This window comes from Daucus carota, chromosome 8, assembly GCF_001625215.2.
Source record: "Daucus carota subsp. sativus chromosome 8, DH1 v3.0, whole genome shotgun sequence".
NCBI lineage: Eukaryota > Viridiplantae > Streptophyta > Magnoliopsida > Apiales > Apiaceae > Daucus > Daucus carota.
In genome coordinates, this window is record NC_030388.2 from 10,438,035 (window position 1) to 10,454,190 (window position 16,156).

A 16,156-nucleotide genomic window follows, 5' to 3' on the forward strand; every position below is an offset into this window, starting at 1 on the left:
ACTGATAACTTGACAGCAGCAACAGCACGAATGATTCTTTTGGAAGAGAACTTTCCAATTTCTGTCAGAGGTATAGCAGTGGCCTCAGAGTCTTTCTTCTTTTTGAATATCACAGAGGTAGGATTGTAGGTTACAACAGGTGCTTTTGGATTTTCAGGATTTTCAGGATTGAGTGGAGGCAGTGGATATGGTGGTTGACGATTGATTGTTGATAAGTCTAAGTCTCTCAGAGCAACAAAGTTCAGACGATAGGCATATAGCAGTTCAGCAGTTAGTCTTCCCTTGCTAGTCCTTGAGCACTTCTCCCTGACTTGAGCTTCCAGATATTTCAGTATACGAGGATTGTGTGTTGATAATGCTTCATCAGTGAGTCCAATACTCTGAATCATACCATCCTTGAAATACTTGATAACTGAAGGTTTGTCATGAATTTCAACTCCAATATCAGTGATCCATTCTTCCACCATATCTCTGAATACTTCATTATGCTTCCTGCCGGTTGAGATGATCTTATTTCTTACCACAAACAGCTCAGTTAAAGATAGATCTCTGAGAAACTGACTTGACACATGCTTAAGTCCATGGCCTTCTCTTTGTAGCTCAAATGACATGTTTACCATCCATCCTCTTCTGGGAAGCACAGCAACAGACACAGTAGAAATGATATCATTTAACACCTCGTGATAATCATGTAAGTCCTTGTAATTGTTCCTGAAGGAGTCAAAGATATCTTTCACTTCGTCATCATTGTTTTCTTGAGTGACCTCTGGAAAGTCAAACACTGATCTAGCAGCATCCCATTCAGCTCCATCTTTATGTAAGTTGGCAAGTCTCCTTTCCCTTCGAATCCGTCTCTGATTTTCTAACTTCTCCCTTACTCTCCTTTGCTCAGCATAATCCTTAGAAGCTTCAGCAATGTCTTGTGGATTAGCAATTTCAAATTCTTGAGGAGGGAAGATGTCATTATGATATGCAAGTTCATCAGCAAAGACTTCATTGTCTGGGATTTCTCCTTCCTCCAACTCATCATTCTCAGCACCAACCATTCTTATCACCCTCTTTCCTTTTGCTTTTTCTGCTGCTCTCTCTCCCCCTCAGTTGAGTAATCCTCTCTGGAAGGTTGAGATGCCAGCAATTTAGCCTCCAGGGCAGCCAACCTTTGTTCCATTGTTGATTTGATTTCTACCAACTCCTCCCGTATAACAAGATTCTCAGCTTCTAGATGTTGAACTTTGAACTTTAGAGCTTCAAATTCTGTCACAGATACAGTTGGAACAGCAGATTCAATTGTAGGTTGGGATGTGGGGTTCTCACTTGTTCGTTCTGTAGGTGTTTCTCTCGTTTCACTCAAAGCTAGAACACTCAGTGGGTCAGAGGGTTTCTGTATGACAGGTTCTGTAAGTGTTTCCCTCTCACTCAAAGAAGTTCCAGCATCTGTTGATGTACCTGCAAGTGAAATCTTCTTAGCCTCTTCTAGAGAGGTCACAGAAGGTGCAATGAAGGTTCGTAAGCCTTCGTCCTCGGTTTCCTCGTCAGATGAATCTGAGTCATAAGAAACAAGTTGCCGACCACTTGAAAGTGGTGAGTCCTTTGATGGATCCTGAGTTGGAATCTCAGGGTGGGTAGACACAGGGCTCGAAGGATGTGATCCTTGAATTGGCGAAGCACCCTGGTTTCCCACAACTGCCTTTGACGGCGAAAGACTTTGTGACAAGTCCTCTATAACTGGCACACTTCCTGATACGAAGGGCTCAGAAACAGATTGCCGTTCACCTTCGAGAGGTGAAGAGTCCTTTGAAGGATCTGGGAATGTTCCTCCCAGGGGGGTAGACAAGGATGTAGAATGTGGCATTTCATCCAAGTTTCCCCCAGAAGCCTGTGAAGGCAATTGACCCTGAATAGGATCAGTAACAACAGTGTCTATCCCTGACATGGACGACAAGGTGTTAGCAACCGTCAATTCTTCTATCGTGTGTGCAACCTCACTGTGCATTGGAGTAATGTTTGGCTGAGGTGGTGAAGAAAAAGACAGATTTGCAGTTGTCTCAGGTTCTATTCTCCTTTCCTCACTAGGAGACAGAGCTGCAGTTTCAGAAACAATCTCCTTATGTGGTGCACTTAAGGCACTTTCTTCCGCTCTCTCAGAAATATGAAGTGGTTGGCTGAGGGGTTGAGAAGTTTCTGCTACAAAAGTTTGTGAAGTGGTGCCTTGGTTATGAATTTGGGGGATTTCAAATTCATTGGCACTTGTGATAGGTGGTGAAAGCTGATTGGAATCTAAAAGATTCTGAACCCAATCAGGTGCATCGAAGGACAAGTTGTCAGAGTCAGAAGGAATACCTGACTGTAGCAGTGGATTGTAAGTGTTGGTGAAGAGTTCATCAATATCCATCATTGCATCATCAGAAGGTGCAGCTACAGGGACTTGAACAGGAGTATCCACTTCATCTTCAGAATCAGTGGAGTTGTCTTGCAGTGAATCCTCTCCTTCAGATTGAGCATTGTCATCTGAGGATGTCTGTGCATCTTCCACTATCACCTCTTCTTCTATTTGTGAAGTTTGAGTCTCAGGGATATTAGCTTGATGAGATGACTCAGGGACTTCAGTACTTCGAGTTGCAGGGGCCTCCTCTTCCTGAACCACTGGATCAGCAACATTTTGAATGTGGGGTGGAGGCACATTTGGATTGTTCAGGAATTCTTGCATTGCCTCCGGAAGAACCACATCTTCATTGTTGGTGTAGTTCTGATGGTTTTCCAGCATAGAGATGACCCTGGTAGTCATGAAAGAGCATATAACATTGTCTATATTGGGATAGACAGCTCTTTCAGCAGGAGTCAGCAGTTGATTCAGCACAATCTGGAAGAACCTAGGATAGAGGAGTATGTTTCTGTTTTTCCTTAGGGAGTCCTGAAAAGCTCCCATGATCATGTGTCCCAGATTTATCCTTGTATTATGAGCTATTGCAATTCCAATCTCCTGGTTGAAGGTTGTGATGCCATGGAACCCTCCAGTCTTTGGTGCAAATACATGAGAAATAGAATTAAAGAAGAAATTCCATTCTCGAGGTAAATGCTTCACGTACATTTTGCTGGGAAGATCACCATTTTCCCTCTGGCAATGGATAGCAAAGAAGAAGTTTGTCCTTTCAGCTCTATCTGGAACATCTTCAAAATTCTCTGTTGGAAGTTGCAGAGCAGTGTTCAGGGTGTTCTCAGTGATCGTCAGTGTTCGTCCCTGAATAACGCATTTGAGTCCAAATACCTGTTCTTCATTTACCACAGAGATAGAGGACAGAAAATCTCGAAGTAGAGATTTGTTAAGGTATACAGACTCAGTCATAGCAAACCTAGCAAAAGAAAATTCTGACATGTATCGAACCCAGCGTCGATAATTCGCTTGCGTAATTAAATTATTATTTTCAACAATAGTGAAATTTGTTTTCGGAATCTCAAAATTTGCAGCCATTTTTAATTAGAATTAAAAATGATTATAAATTTCGTTTCACGAATAAAAACGAACAAATTTCAACTTATGTCACGAAAATAATTAAATAATAACGCTCCGTAAAACCCTAAATTCAAGAATTTCAGATTTCGATGAAATTACAGTATGTTATACTTCTTGAAATTCTAAGAATTATGGTGTCGGTCTCGCAAATTATGGACACTAAAAACACGTAAAAAATCGTCCGAGAAGATGAAAAGGTTCGAAAAACCCTTACGAAAAACGGTCACGGATCGTGAAAAGATTTATATGAAGTGAAAGCTTTTGTTACGGGGATCCCAAATCTGGTCTCAGATCAGTAAATGGACAGAGTTTTGTTTGTGTTTTGGAGATTTAAAAATCTCGAGTTCGAGTGTTTGAATGGCAGTGGAGAGGTTTTGAACGAGTGTATATGTCTGTGTATGTATATGGCTGAAGATGAAAAAGAAAAGATGCCAAGTGCTGTATATATGCATACAGAGGGATGAGAGGCGCAACTTGGTTAATGACCAAGTTGCCCTCTATGCTATACACAGGGAATGAGTGTGGCGCAACAATGGAAAGTACCATTTTGCCCCTCATACACATACAGTGTATGAGTGGCGCGACTTGGTACTTAGAAAACTAAGTAAACAAGTGTGCAGAGAAGTCATGGGCACATATATATGTACTAGAGGCGCAAACTTTGACTTTTGGTCAAAGTTTGCGCTTCAACAGCAAACTTGCCACTTAGACAAAATAAATCAAAGTTAATTTATGGAAATATTTTGTTCGAGACAAAATACTTTGATAATTAAATTCAATAAATCACAATTAACTTAAAATAAAGTTAAACTAAATTAAAATTAGTCAAACAATATTTCATTAATTATGCTGCAAGTATTTTAATTAAAATTCAATTAATGGTCAACTTAAAATAATTTGAATTGCTTCAAATCCATTAATCAAATATAATTAAAATATGAATTAAATAAACACTAATATTCATTAATTGAATATAAGCACTTAAATAATTCAAGAAAATTAATTCTAAATATCTACCACTTAGCAATTAATCACATAATCACATAGAATCATGCAAATCATATAAATTATGGCAAATAATTAAAACTAATTATCAGAAAATTATGTAAAATACTGGATGCACTTTGTAAATTCACAAATCCTGAAAATATGTACATTTTAAAACTTGTGAACTTACGAACAAATTGCAGTTATTTCTTGTCAAATTAATTTGACATATTTAACATCCCAAGTTCACCAACCAGTCTAGAGAAAGTGGATTCGTCTAGTGGTTTAGTGAAGATGTCTGCAATTTGTTGATCAGTAGGTACGAAGTGTAACTCTACTGTTCCATTCATGACATGCTCGCGAAGGAAATGATACCTGATATCAATATGCTTTGTCCTGGAGTGTTGAACAGGATTGTTGGCAATGGCAATGGCACTCGTGTTATCACACAGAATCGGAATTTTATCCAACATGAGTCCATAATCTTGTAGTTGATTCCTCATCCACAAGATTTGAGCACAGCAACTTCCAGCAGCTATGTATTCAGCTTCTGCTGTAGACGTAGACACGGAGTGTTGCTTCTTGCTATACCATGACACCAACCTTCGTCCAAGAAACTGACAGCTTCCTGAAGTACTTTTCCTATCAATCTTACATCCTGCAAAGTCAGAATCTGTATAGCCAATCAGATTAAAACCTGTATCTTTAGGATACCAAATCCCTAGATTGGGGGTTCCCTTAAGATACCTAAAAATACGCTTAACAGCTATAAGATGTGACTCTTTAGGATCAGCCTGGAATCTAGCACATAAACAAGTTGCGAACATGATATCTGGTCTACTAGCAGTTAAGTATAAGAGAGAGCCAATCATACCTCGATACTTCGTGATGTCAACTGACTTACCAGATTTGTCCTGATCAAGTTTGACAGCAGTTGGCATAGGGGTTTTGGCAGGAGATGCTTCTTCCATTCCATATTTCTTCAGAAGATCCTTGATGTATTTAGATTGGCAGATAAAAATACCGTCAGGCTTCTGAATAACTTGAAGTCCTAGGAAGAAGGACAATTCTCCCATCATGCTCATCTCATACTTGCTCTGCATTAACTTAGCAAATCTCTCGCACAAAAGATCATTAGTAGAATCAAATATAATGTCATCGACATATACTTGTACAAGAATTATATCATCCTTATGCTTTTTATGGAAAAGAGTTTTATCGATGATACCTCTGGTGAAACCATTTTCAAGTAAGAACTTGGAAAGAGTGTCATACCAGGTTCGAGGGGCTTGCTTCAGGCCATAGAGTGCTTTGAAGAGAAAGTATACGAAGTCTTCAAATTCTTTGTCTTCAAACCCAGGGGGTTGTTCAACATAGACTTCCTCTTCCAGATCACCATTCAGGAATGCACTTTTCACATCCATCTGATATACTTTGAAGTTGGAGTGTGCAGCAAATGCTAAGAACATCCTGATTGCTTCAAGCCTAGCAACTGGAGCATAGGTTTCATCATAATCAATTCCTTCTTCTTGTGAATAACCCTTTGCAACCAGTCTTGCCTTATTCCTCGTAACAATACCATCTTCATCCAGTTTGTTTCTAAAAACCCATCTAGTGCCAACTATAGATTTTCCTTTAGGTCTTGGCACCAGCTTCCAAACTTTCTGCCTTTCGAATTGATTGAGTTCTTCCTGCATTGCAGATACCCAATCTGGATCACTTAGAGCCTCTTCAACTTTCTTTGGTTCTATCTGAGACAAGAATCCAGCAAAGTTGCATTCATTCTGAGTTGCTCTTCTAGTCTGCACTCCTGTGTCTGGATCACCAATGATTTGTTCAACAGGATGGTCTCTACTCTATACCCTTTGTCTTGGCAGATTCAATCTTGATGATTCACCAAAATCATAGTTGTGTTGAGTGTGATGACTAGTGGATCCACTTTGACTTACTCCCCCTGAGCTGATGTAGATTCTATTTGATGATCCTCCACTTTGACCACTGTGACCATGATGATCATTTGTATTGTTGCCAATACTTCCTCCAGATGGTTCAGGATCAGCATTCTCTTCATTTGCATTAGGATCTCTTATATCAGCTTCAGGTTGATCTTCTCCTAAATAGATGTCTTCAAACTCCAGAGAATCAGATTCATTTTCTTTTTGGAGACTTGGGAGTTTGGTATCATCAAATCTTACATTGATGCTTTCAATCAGTTTGTCGTCATTGATCAGATAAACCCTGTAGGCCTTAGACTCCAAAGAATAACCCAGAAAGATGCCTTCTTCAGCTTTGGCATCAAACTTTCCCAGATGCTCTTCTTTTAACACAAAGCATTTTGCACCAAACACATGAAAGTAACTCAGTGATGGTTTTCTGTTGGCCATTACTTCATAAGGAGTCTTATCCAAATCCTTGTTAATCAGGGTACGATTTTGAGTGTAGCAAGCAGTGCTTACAGCTTCAGCCCAGAAATAAATTGGAAGTCTTGATTGACTAATCATAGTCCTTGCTGCTTCAATCAAGGTTCTGTTCTTCCTTTCTACGACACCATTTTGTTGTGGAGTCCTTGGAGCTGAATACTGACGAGAGATGCCCTTATCAGTACAGAAGTCATTAAGAACAGCATTACGAAATTCTGTTCCATTATCTGATCTGATTGCCCTTACTGGCAGATCTGCTTCCTTTTCAATCTTCTTGATATGATCAATGATGACGAGTGCTGCTTCATCCTTTGAATGTAAGAATAATACCCATGTGTATTTTGAGTAGTCATCGACGATCACAAGAGCATATCTTTTCCTTGATATAGAAGGAATGTTGACTGGTCCAAACAGATCCATATGAATCAGTTGAAGGGGTGAACCAATATCAGTCATGCCTTTGCTCCTGTGTGATGCTTTCTTTGACTTCCCTTTTTCACATGCATCACAGAGTCCTTCTTGACAGAATTCTTTCTGTGGCAATCCTCTCACAAGTTCCCTTTTGACTAAAGAGTTCATAGTCTTAAAGTTCAAGTGTGAGAGCTTCCGATGCCATAACCAACTATCATCAGCAGAGGCCTTGGTGTAGAAACACTTGACCTCCCCCTTACTTGCTGAGTCTATGTCGGCTATAAACAAACTTGATTTTCTTACACCACGGAGTGTAAGATCCTTGTTCTTCCGGTTCTGGATTAAGCAAACTTCCTTCTGAAAGATTACGTCGTATCCTTTGTCACAGAACTGACTGATACTCAGTAAGTTGTGCTTAAGTCCTTCCACCAGAGAGATATCTTCAATGATGACATTTCCAACTTTCAGCTTACCATATCCCGTTGTAAAACCTTTGCTGTCATCTCCAAAGATTACAATTGGGCCGGTTCTCATCACCACATCTGTGAGCAGGGACTTTTCTCCAGTCATGTGTCTTGAACAACCACTATCAAGAACCCACACAACTTTACTTTTCCTTCCTGTGCCCTGCATTCACAAATGGATTAAACTTTCTTTGGTACCCAGACGTTTTTGGGTCCAGGTGATTTAGTAGAAACAGGATTATCAACAGAAACTGGTTTAACATGTGCTTGTTCAGGGGTGACTGGACTCTTCTCCTTTTTAGTCTTAGCAGAAGTGCTTTTAGACTTGGAGTTGGGAGTTTCCTTCTTCTTAGAAGGACTAGCAGTCTTTGCCACAGGGGCAACAGAAGGTGCAGGCATATTCATATTCATGGTAGATGGTGCAGAAAAAGATGCATTCAACATGGTAAAGCATGCAGACATCATATTCATAGCACATAGCATGCAACCTACTCTACCACATGGCAAATGAACAGCATTCATGTTAACAGTATTAGGCATGCTAGAAACAGAATTATCTACTTTAATCACTTTACATGCATGAGTAAGATGATTAGTAGAATTGCAATTATTACAAACCTTTCTAGCATTAGAATTCCTAGAATTGGTGTTCTTAGGATCTAACTTGCCATTCCTGTTGTTCTTCTTTTTGTTGGAACTAGTACTTCCTAATCCAGTTTTATCTGAGTCATCTCTGACATGGGAATTAGAAGGTACATCTTGTGATTCCTGTTTTACTTGAGGCTTAACAACTTCCTCATTTTTCAACTCTTCCTTGATGACAAGGTCTTCTTCTATCAGAGGTTCTGTTTGTGCCATTCTAAAGATAGGGGTCTTGGTGTTCTTCAGAATTTTAGGTATATTTGTTCCTTCAGGAGCATTCTCAGTTCCTGCTGAAACAAATATGCCTTCATTCTCTTTTCTCTTCTTTCTTTTGGCTCTTTCCAAAGAACTATAGTCAAGGCCAATAGCAACCTTCTTATCAACCCTTTGACTATCCAAGATCTCTTTCTGTAGAAAAGCAGAATTCTGATAGGCCCTAAGCTTAGTTTCTAGGTCAGCAATCTGAGACCTAAGGGACTCCTCAATTTCTGCACAACACTTCTCCTTATTCTCTAGATATTCAATTCTATCTTTAAGGTTAGTGTTCATGAGTTTCTCTAAAGCTAATTCATCTACTCTTTCTTCAAGTTTAGCTATCTTTAGAGAAAGACTACGGTTATCTGATTCTGAAGCTAATAAACTAGTGTGCAAGTTATACATCTCTTGACCTAGTTCATTTATAGTCTTTTTATAATCAGCAGTAGTCATGTCATCAACAGAAATTTCAGGAGATACCTGAGATGGAGATTCCTCGACAGTGTCAGCCATTAATGCAAATGCATAATTGCTCTGGACAGGTTCATCATCAGAATCTGTGTCATCCCAGCTTTTTCCCTCAGCAATGTAAGCCCTTCCTTTGTGCTTGGCCACCATTGCTTCCAACTTAGCTTTTAGCTTCTTATTCTCTTTCTTCAGATCCTCATAAGAATTCTTCTTATCATATGAGTTGCTTCTGACAGGAGCTGCTTTGGGTTTCCTGCACTCTGTTGCAAAGTGCCCTAAGTCATTGCAGTTGTAGCATCTGACCTTGCTCTTGTCATACATGTTTGGTTTGAAACTGCCAGTACTCTTTGACCCTGACCCTGAGTATCCTCCTTTACTCTGAAACTTGTTCCCTGAAGCTTTCTTGTACCGGGGGTTCTTTCTGAACTTGATATGCTTAAACCTTGCAGCCATATAAGCCATTGACTTATCTTCCAGCTGCTCCAGCTCTTCTTGAGTGTAGAACTCATCCTCCGGTTCATCAGAAGCTTCATCAACTTCAGCTTCTACAATCTCAGTAATGGTAGAAGGATAGTCAGCTTTGATGGATGAACAATCACTCTGAGCAACAGTGTGATCATTGATACCATATTCAACTAATTGTTGATAACCAAAGTATGGTTGATCAGCAATAAGTGCAGTGGTCTTCTGTAAGGCCACACTCTTGGATTCTGTTTATCCACCACCATATATAATCTTCCTCTGTTCAAGTTCCATCTCAAACGTCTTCAGTTTTCCAAACAGCTTTTCCAAAGTCATAGTCCTGAAGTCGCTTCTTTCCCGGATGGTCTCTGTCTTTACAACTAGATGGGGTGGCATCACAAATGAGAACTTTCTGTTAATCTCTTTCTGTGGATAAGTCTTTCCATGCAGGGTGAGTTCATTCAGTAACAACATGAACCTCTCGTAGATTTGAGAAATGTTCTCTCCAGGTATTGCCTGAAATGCTTCATATCTGACAATTAGCATATCGTATCTGTTTTCCCTGACTTCTTCAGATCCCTCCATCAATGCCTCAATAGTGTCCCACATCTGCTTTGAAGTTTTCAGACTTAGTATCAGATGTGTCATTGTCTTGGTCATTGATTCAACAATTATGAGTTGCAGATTATGATCCTGTGCAACATATTCCTTATCAGTGTCAGTGTATTCACTTTTCTCTTTGGGAACAGACTTCTGTGGTATACGAACACCATTTTCAACAGATTCAGGAATAATCTTCATAGGCACAAATGGACCATTTTCCAGAATCCCAATGAACATGGGATTAGCAACTCTGATGTACAGCAACATCTTCATCTTCCAGTTGTTGTAGTCATCCTTGTCAAATGGAGGTACTTTGATTCCTAACTTGTGTGTCGACATTGTTATCAGATAAAATTACGATTGTACTTTGATAAAATCTTCTTTCACAGTGTTGCTTTCAGTTAGAAATAATCTAAGTGTGAGGGGAAGTTGCGCTCCTGAGTGTAAGGACAGGAGGCGCAACATTTGACTTTCTGGTCAAATGTTGCGCTCCAATCTTTTGTACAGTTACCTTTACTTAGCCATTATTCTTCAACGAAGACATCAAGCGCAAGTTTTGACTTTCAGTCAAACTTGGCGCTTGATCAATCCTTCCCACTGTACACTGTGTTTGAACACTTAGAAAATCTAAGTAGTGAAGAGTTATTGAGGCGCAGACTTTGACTTTAGTCAAAGTTTGCGCTTCAACAAACATTGGCTCCTCCCAGTATTGTACTTAGACAATTTCCCTTGGATTTTCATTTGCACCATTATATATATATATATATATATATTTATATTATTAATTGTGTTTATTTAATTACTTGAATTATTTAAATTCAGGTAATTCACAATTAATATATATATATATATATATATATACACACACATAACAATGAATTCTTTGGCAATATATCCTGGAGCAGCTTGATTGACTTAATCAATTAATTCGTTGATCGAATCCACTGAATACTTTCGTATGTCCTGACGTCCTGTGCACTGGTCTGGTTCACGAACGACTCGAACTGAAATAATTCTTTGAATCCTTTGCTTGATAATATACTTGATCAGTCATTCCGGGTTAGATGTTGCTTCGATAAATTTGATTATAAATAATCAAATTAAATATACTGGAATCATCTGGTCTTTGATACTTGATCTTCAGGCAATCTTGATAGCAGACACATTGAACTTTATTCTTCACTGAGGCTTGAACATATCAATGAACTTCTTTCAGTGGACGGATGCTCGTCTCAGATATCTTGATTGTCTTTGTCTATTCGTATCGAATCTCCAACCTGTAGATTCCTGTATTATACTTACGTATTGTTTCCTGTCTTTAGTTGTGTTGAGTTATCGTAATTACATTTACGTTACATTATGCTTTACATTCCTAAAATCCTTTTTACCTAGTTCTGAATTAGAATTATTCAAAATTTCCTTTAGGCGTTCATCTTGTCTTTGACTTGCCTTTATCTTTTCTAATAACATCGGTTTGACCTTAATTTGACATAATAAGCTCTCATCCTTCTTTTGCATACCAAATTCCATTCCAAGTCTTTCTTCTTGAACATCTAGTGAATCTACTATGACACTCGCACAATTCCCGCCTTCCTTCCTACTTAACGCATCAGCTACAACATTCGCCTTACCATGGTGATATAAAATTTCACAATCATAATCCTTTAACAACTCCAGCCATCTTCTCTGCCTCATATTTAAATCTTTTTGTGAAAAGAGGTACTTTAAACTTTGATGATCTGTAAAAAATTTACACTTTCCTCCATACAAGTAATGCCTCCAGATTTTAAGCGCGAAAACTACTGCATCCAATTCTAAATCATGGGTGGGGTAATTCTTCTCATGATTTCTTAATTGTCGAGATGCATAAGCAATTACCTTATCACGTTGCATTAACACACATCCTAATCCTTTCCTTGACGCATCACTATAAATAACAAAATCTTCAGTTCCATCTGGTAATCCAAGTACTGGAGCAGACGTTAGTCTTTTCTTTAATTCAATAAAGCTTCTCTCACATTCCTCCGACCAAACAAACTTAACGTCTTTCCTTGTGAGATTTGTTAATGGTCCAGCTATCTTAGAGAAATTTTGAACAAACTTCCTATAATACCCGGCCAAACCTAAGAAACTTCGAATCTCTGTCACTGTCCTTGGCCTTTCCCAATTCATGATCACCTCAATCTTTGAAGGATCAACCGAAATCCCTTCTTCTGAAACTACATGTCCAAGAAAACCTACTCTCCTTAACCAAAACTCACATTTTGAAAACTTAGCATACAACTGCTCTTTCCTCAAAGTTTCTAAAACTATCCTTAAATGTTCTTCATGTTCCTTCTCAGTTCTTGAGTAAATAAGAATATCGTCGATAAACACAATTACAAACTTATCCAAATAATTCCTAAATACTCGATTCATCAAATCCATAAATACCGCAGGTGCATTTGTCACCCCAAACGGCATTACTACAAACTCATAATGACCATATCTAGTCCTAAATGCCGTCAATGGAATGCTTTCTTTCTTTACTCTCAATTGATGATAACCCGAGCGCAAATCTATCTTCGAAAAGTAAGTGGCTCCTTGTAATTGATCGAAAAGATCGTCTATTCGTGGAAGTGGGTATTTATTCTTTACCGTTAACTTATTTAGTTCTCTATAATCAATACATAATCGTAGAGAACCATCCTTCTTCTTTACAAATAACACTGGTGCTCCCCAAGAAGAAACACTTGGTCTAATATACTTTTTATCCAACAACTCTTGTAGTTGTATCTTGAGTTCCGCTAACTCGGTTGGTGCCATCCTATACGGTGCTTTCGATACTCGTTGTGCCTCCGGAACCAATTCAATACCAAACTCAACCTCTCTTTCGGGTGGCAATCCTGGCAAATCCTCGGGAAAAACATCTAGAAACTCTCTAACCACATGGGTATTCTCAAGTTTATTTTTAACTTCCTCCTCACCAATCACATAAGCTAAAAATCCTTCACATCCTTTTCTTAACATCTTATAAGCCTTCAGAACTGATATCATGACACTAGGTTTTTCTGACCTGTCTCCTTTAAAATAAACTTTCTTTTTATATGGCCTCCTTAAACATATTCGCTTTTTACTACAATCCAAATTGGCTTTATACTTTGTCAACCAATCCATTCCCAAAATCACTCCAAAATCCTTCAATTCTAAAGGTAACAAGTCTATTAGAAAAGTATGCCCGCTAACTATAAGGGTGCAATCTTTATAAACTTTGTTCACAAACAAATTCCTACCATTTGGGAGTTTTACTAGTAGGGCATTATCTAAACTTTGCGGAGGAGTATTCAACTTATCCACATACTTCAAATCCACAAAAGAATGAGTTGATCCAGAATCAAATAGAACATGAGCATCTTAAGAACAAAGTTGGAGCGTACCTGACACCACCTCATTCGATAGTCGTCATTGCGTAGGTTCTTGCCACTGCCCTAGGTGCTGATTGCTGAAAAGGTCTTGATGTGGTAGTCCTATTTTCTTTAGTTTCAACTCCTTGATTGACTCCTTTTTGTGGGCAGTCCCTTGATACATGTCCCGATTTTCCGCAGCTATAGCAAGAAAGCACTTTCGGCTTTGGGCATTGAGTCGCTATATGCCCCTTCTCTCCACAATTATAGCACAACCCATCTGCTCGGTAACAAATGTCACCACCATGCTTCAGTCCACACTTCTTACACTCCGGTATAGTGGTCTTCCTATCATTTCCCCAGAAACTCTCTTTCGTTGTCTTTTGAAACTTCTTGTCATCCTTCTTATATCCTAAGTTACCGCCGAATTCCGTGTCTCTTCCTCTTTTCTTGTTGTTGAAAAATTGAGTGCGAGCTTCATACTCCCTTTCTGCAATCCTAGCTTTTCCAACCAATTTATCAAATTGCTCTAATTCCAACAAAGAAACCCTTTCTCTAATTTGAGGTTTCAGTCCCTCCTGAAATCTCTGACATTTTCTAGCTTCAGTATTAACCTGATGAGGGGCAAACCTAGAAAGCTTCAAAAACTTAGACAAATATTCTGACACAGACATTCCTTCTTGCTTCAATCCTAAAAACTTCATCTCCATCTCATTTTTCATACATGTAGGAAAATATTTATCAAAGAACAACTCCTTAAACCTCGTCCAAGTCATCGTTGAGCAATCTTCTGTCTGTTTAACAGTGTCCCACCAAAATACAGCTTCCCCCCTTAAAGAGTGTGTTGCGAATTTCATCTTTTGTTCATCCAAGCATTCAGAAATTTCTATCACTTTCTCCATTTCCTTTATCCATGTATTCGAAACATGTGGATCCAAATCTCCTTTAAATATCGGGGGATCAGCATCCTTAAATGTCTTGTAAGTACACCTTCGTTTATTCTCACCTTCTCGCTCCGGATTATCTTGTTCTTCCACACGATCAGTGTTTACCTTAGTTGTATTCGTATTTTCTTGATCTCCCCTAATAGTCTTCAACATATTCCTCATTTCCTCCAAAACCAACATCATCTCAGGACTAATTTGAACGCTAGGTCCAGCGCCACTACTATTTTCTTCATTCATCGTCACCTAAAAATCATATAATATATATTAGAACTTATTCTAATCCACAAATCATACGAGAACTATAGTAGGCACACATAGTTTACACCACATATTCACAACTAAGGTCCACATATTCCTTAGACCTATCCTCCTAACTTAAGATCACACTAGTCTAGAATCTTGAACCCATTTCCGCCGATACTCGAACCTATAGCTCTGATACCACCTGTGGCGCCCCCGACTCGGGATGACCTCAGCAACCCGGCCCGGGGATGCCAAACAAACTAACTAACTCAATATATGCTTACACAATCTTAACAACACTTAATAATATAAAGCTCTTACAACGTCTTCAAGTTTGTAACAAAAGATTACATCATAAGCTCCGTTACACAAACATATTACACTAGCATCTTCCTTTACTTGCTACATGCCTCTTGTTGCCACTAAAACCTTAGTTCATCACATTCTTATCCTTTCCAGAACATCCTTCTCCAAAATTCTTTCCTGAGAAAGTTAGTGACATAAAAGAGTGAGCTCATAAAGCTCAGTAAGCATATATTGTACGATTCAACTGAGGTTTATCCAAAAACTAAAACAATCTTTCGATAAAATAATCATCAAGAATTTATCGATATCATCAAAGGTTCATCACAGCAAAATAGTTCACATAAGATTAAAACCGAGTATTCAAACATGATTAGTTCATCAATTCATCAAGTTGGGATCCCGGCCAGCTAAACAATCGGTTTAGCTTTACTTCCAAAAAGGAAGCATCATCATCAGTTCATCAAATATCAATGCAAGAATACTCGTTTTTCATCAATAAAACATGATTTTCAAAATCAAATCATCATTTAAATATTAAACATCAACAGCGAATAAGTACAGTATATACTTACAGTGCACAATGTCCTAATTTAAGTCTCAAGTCCAACAACTTCGTTCCCTAAAATATTCACACGTTTATTTTATTATTATCGAGTCATGCTTATAATAAATCTCCAATTACTACTAATCAAATCAAATAAATCAATAATTAAATAATAACTAATAAAACTATGAAAATACTAAGTAAGGAGACTTACTAGATTTAGCCAAGAGCTTCCTATTTAGTAAGCTTAGACATGTATGTGTTTATATAAGGAAAGTCACTACTTTCCTTTTTCTCCCTCTCGATATGGTATGGTGAATATAGGTTTGAGAAAATAAAACAGGTTGGCGTTAGGGTGGTGCTTGCCTTGGCGCCAAGCTGTGCTTGCCTTGCTTCTCTAATTTTCTTAGCATAGATACTAGGTCATTGGTTATATTCACAAGAATATAGCATATTGCTATCAATGTGGTACAAAAATAATGATTAAAAGAAAAGAACTTCAAAGAAGCT

General features: G+C 38.4%; 1 protein-coding gene across 1 annotated transcript; it reads right to left on the bottom strand.

Moving 5' to 3' along the window:
• Window positions 1–13,650: 13,650 nt before the first annotated feature.
• On the bottom strand, window positions 13,651–14,790 carry LOC135148460 (uncharacterized). The gene has a single exon (XM_064083687.1). It carries the CDS (start codon window positions 14,788–14,790, stop codon window positions 13,651–13,653), a length of 1,140 nt encoding a protein of 379 aa, XP_063939757.1.
• Window positions 14,791–16,156: the final 1,366 nt, after the last annotated feature.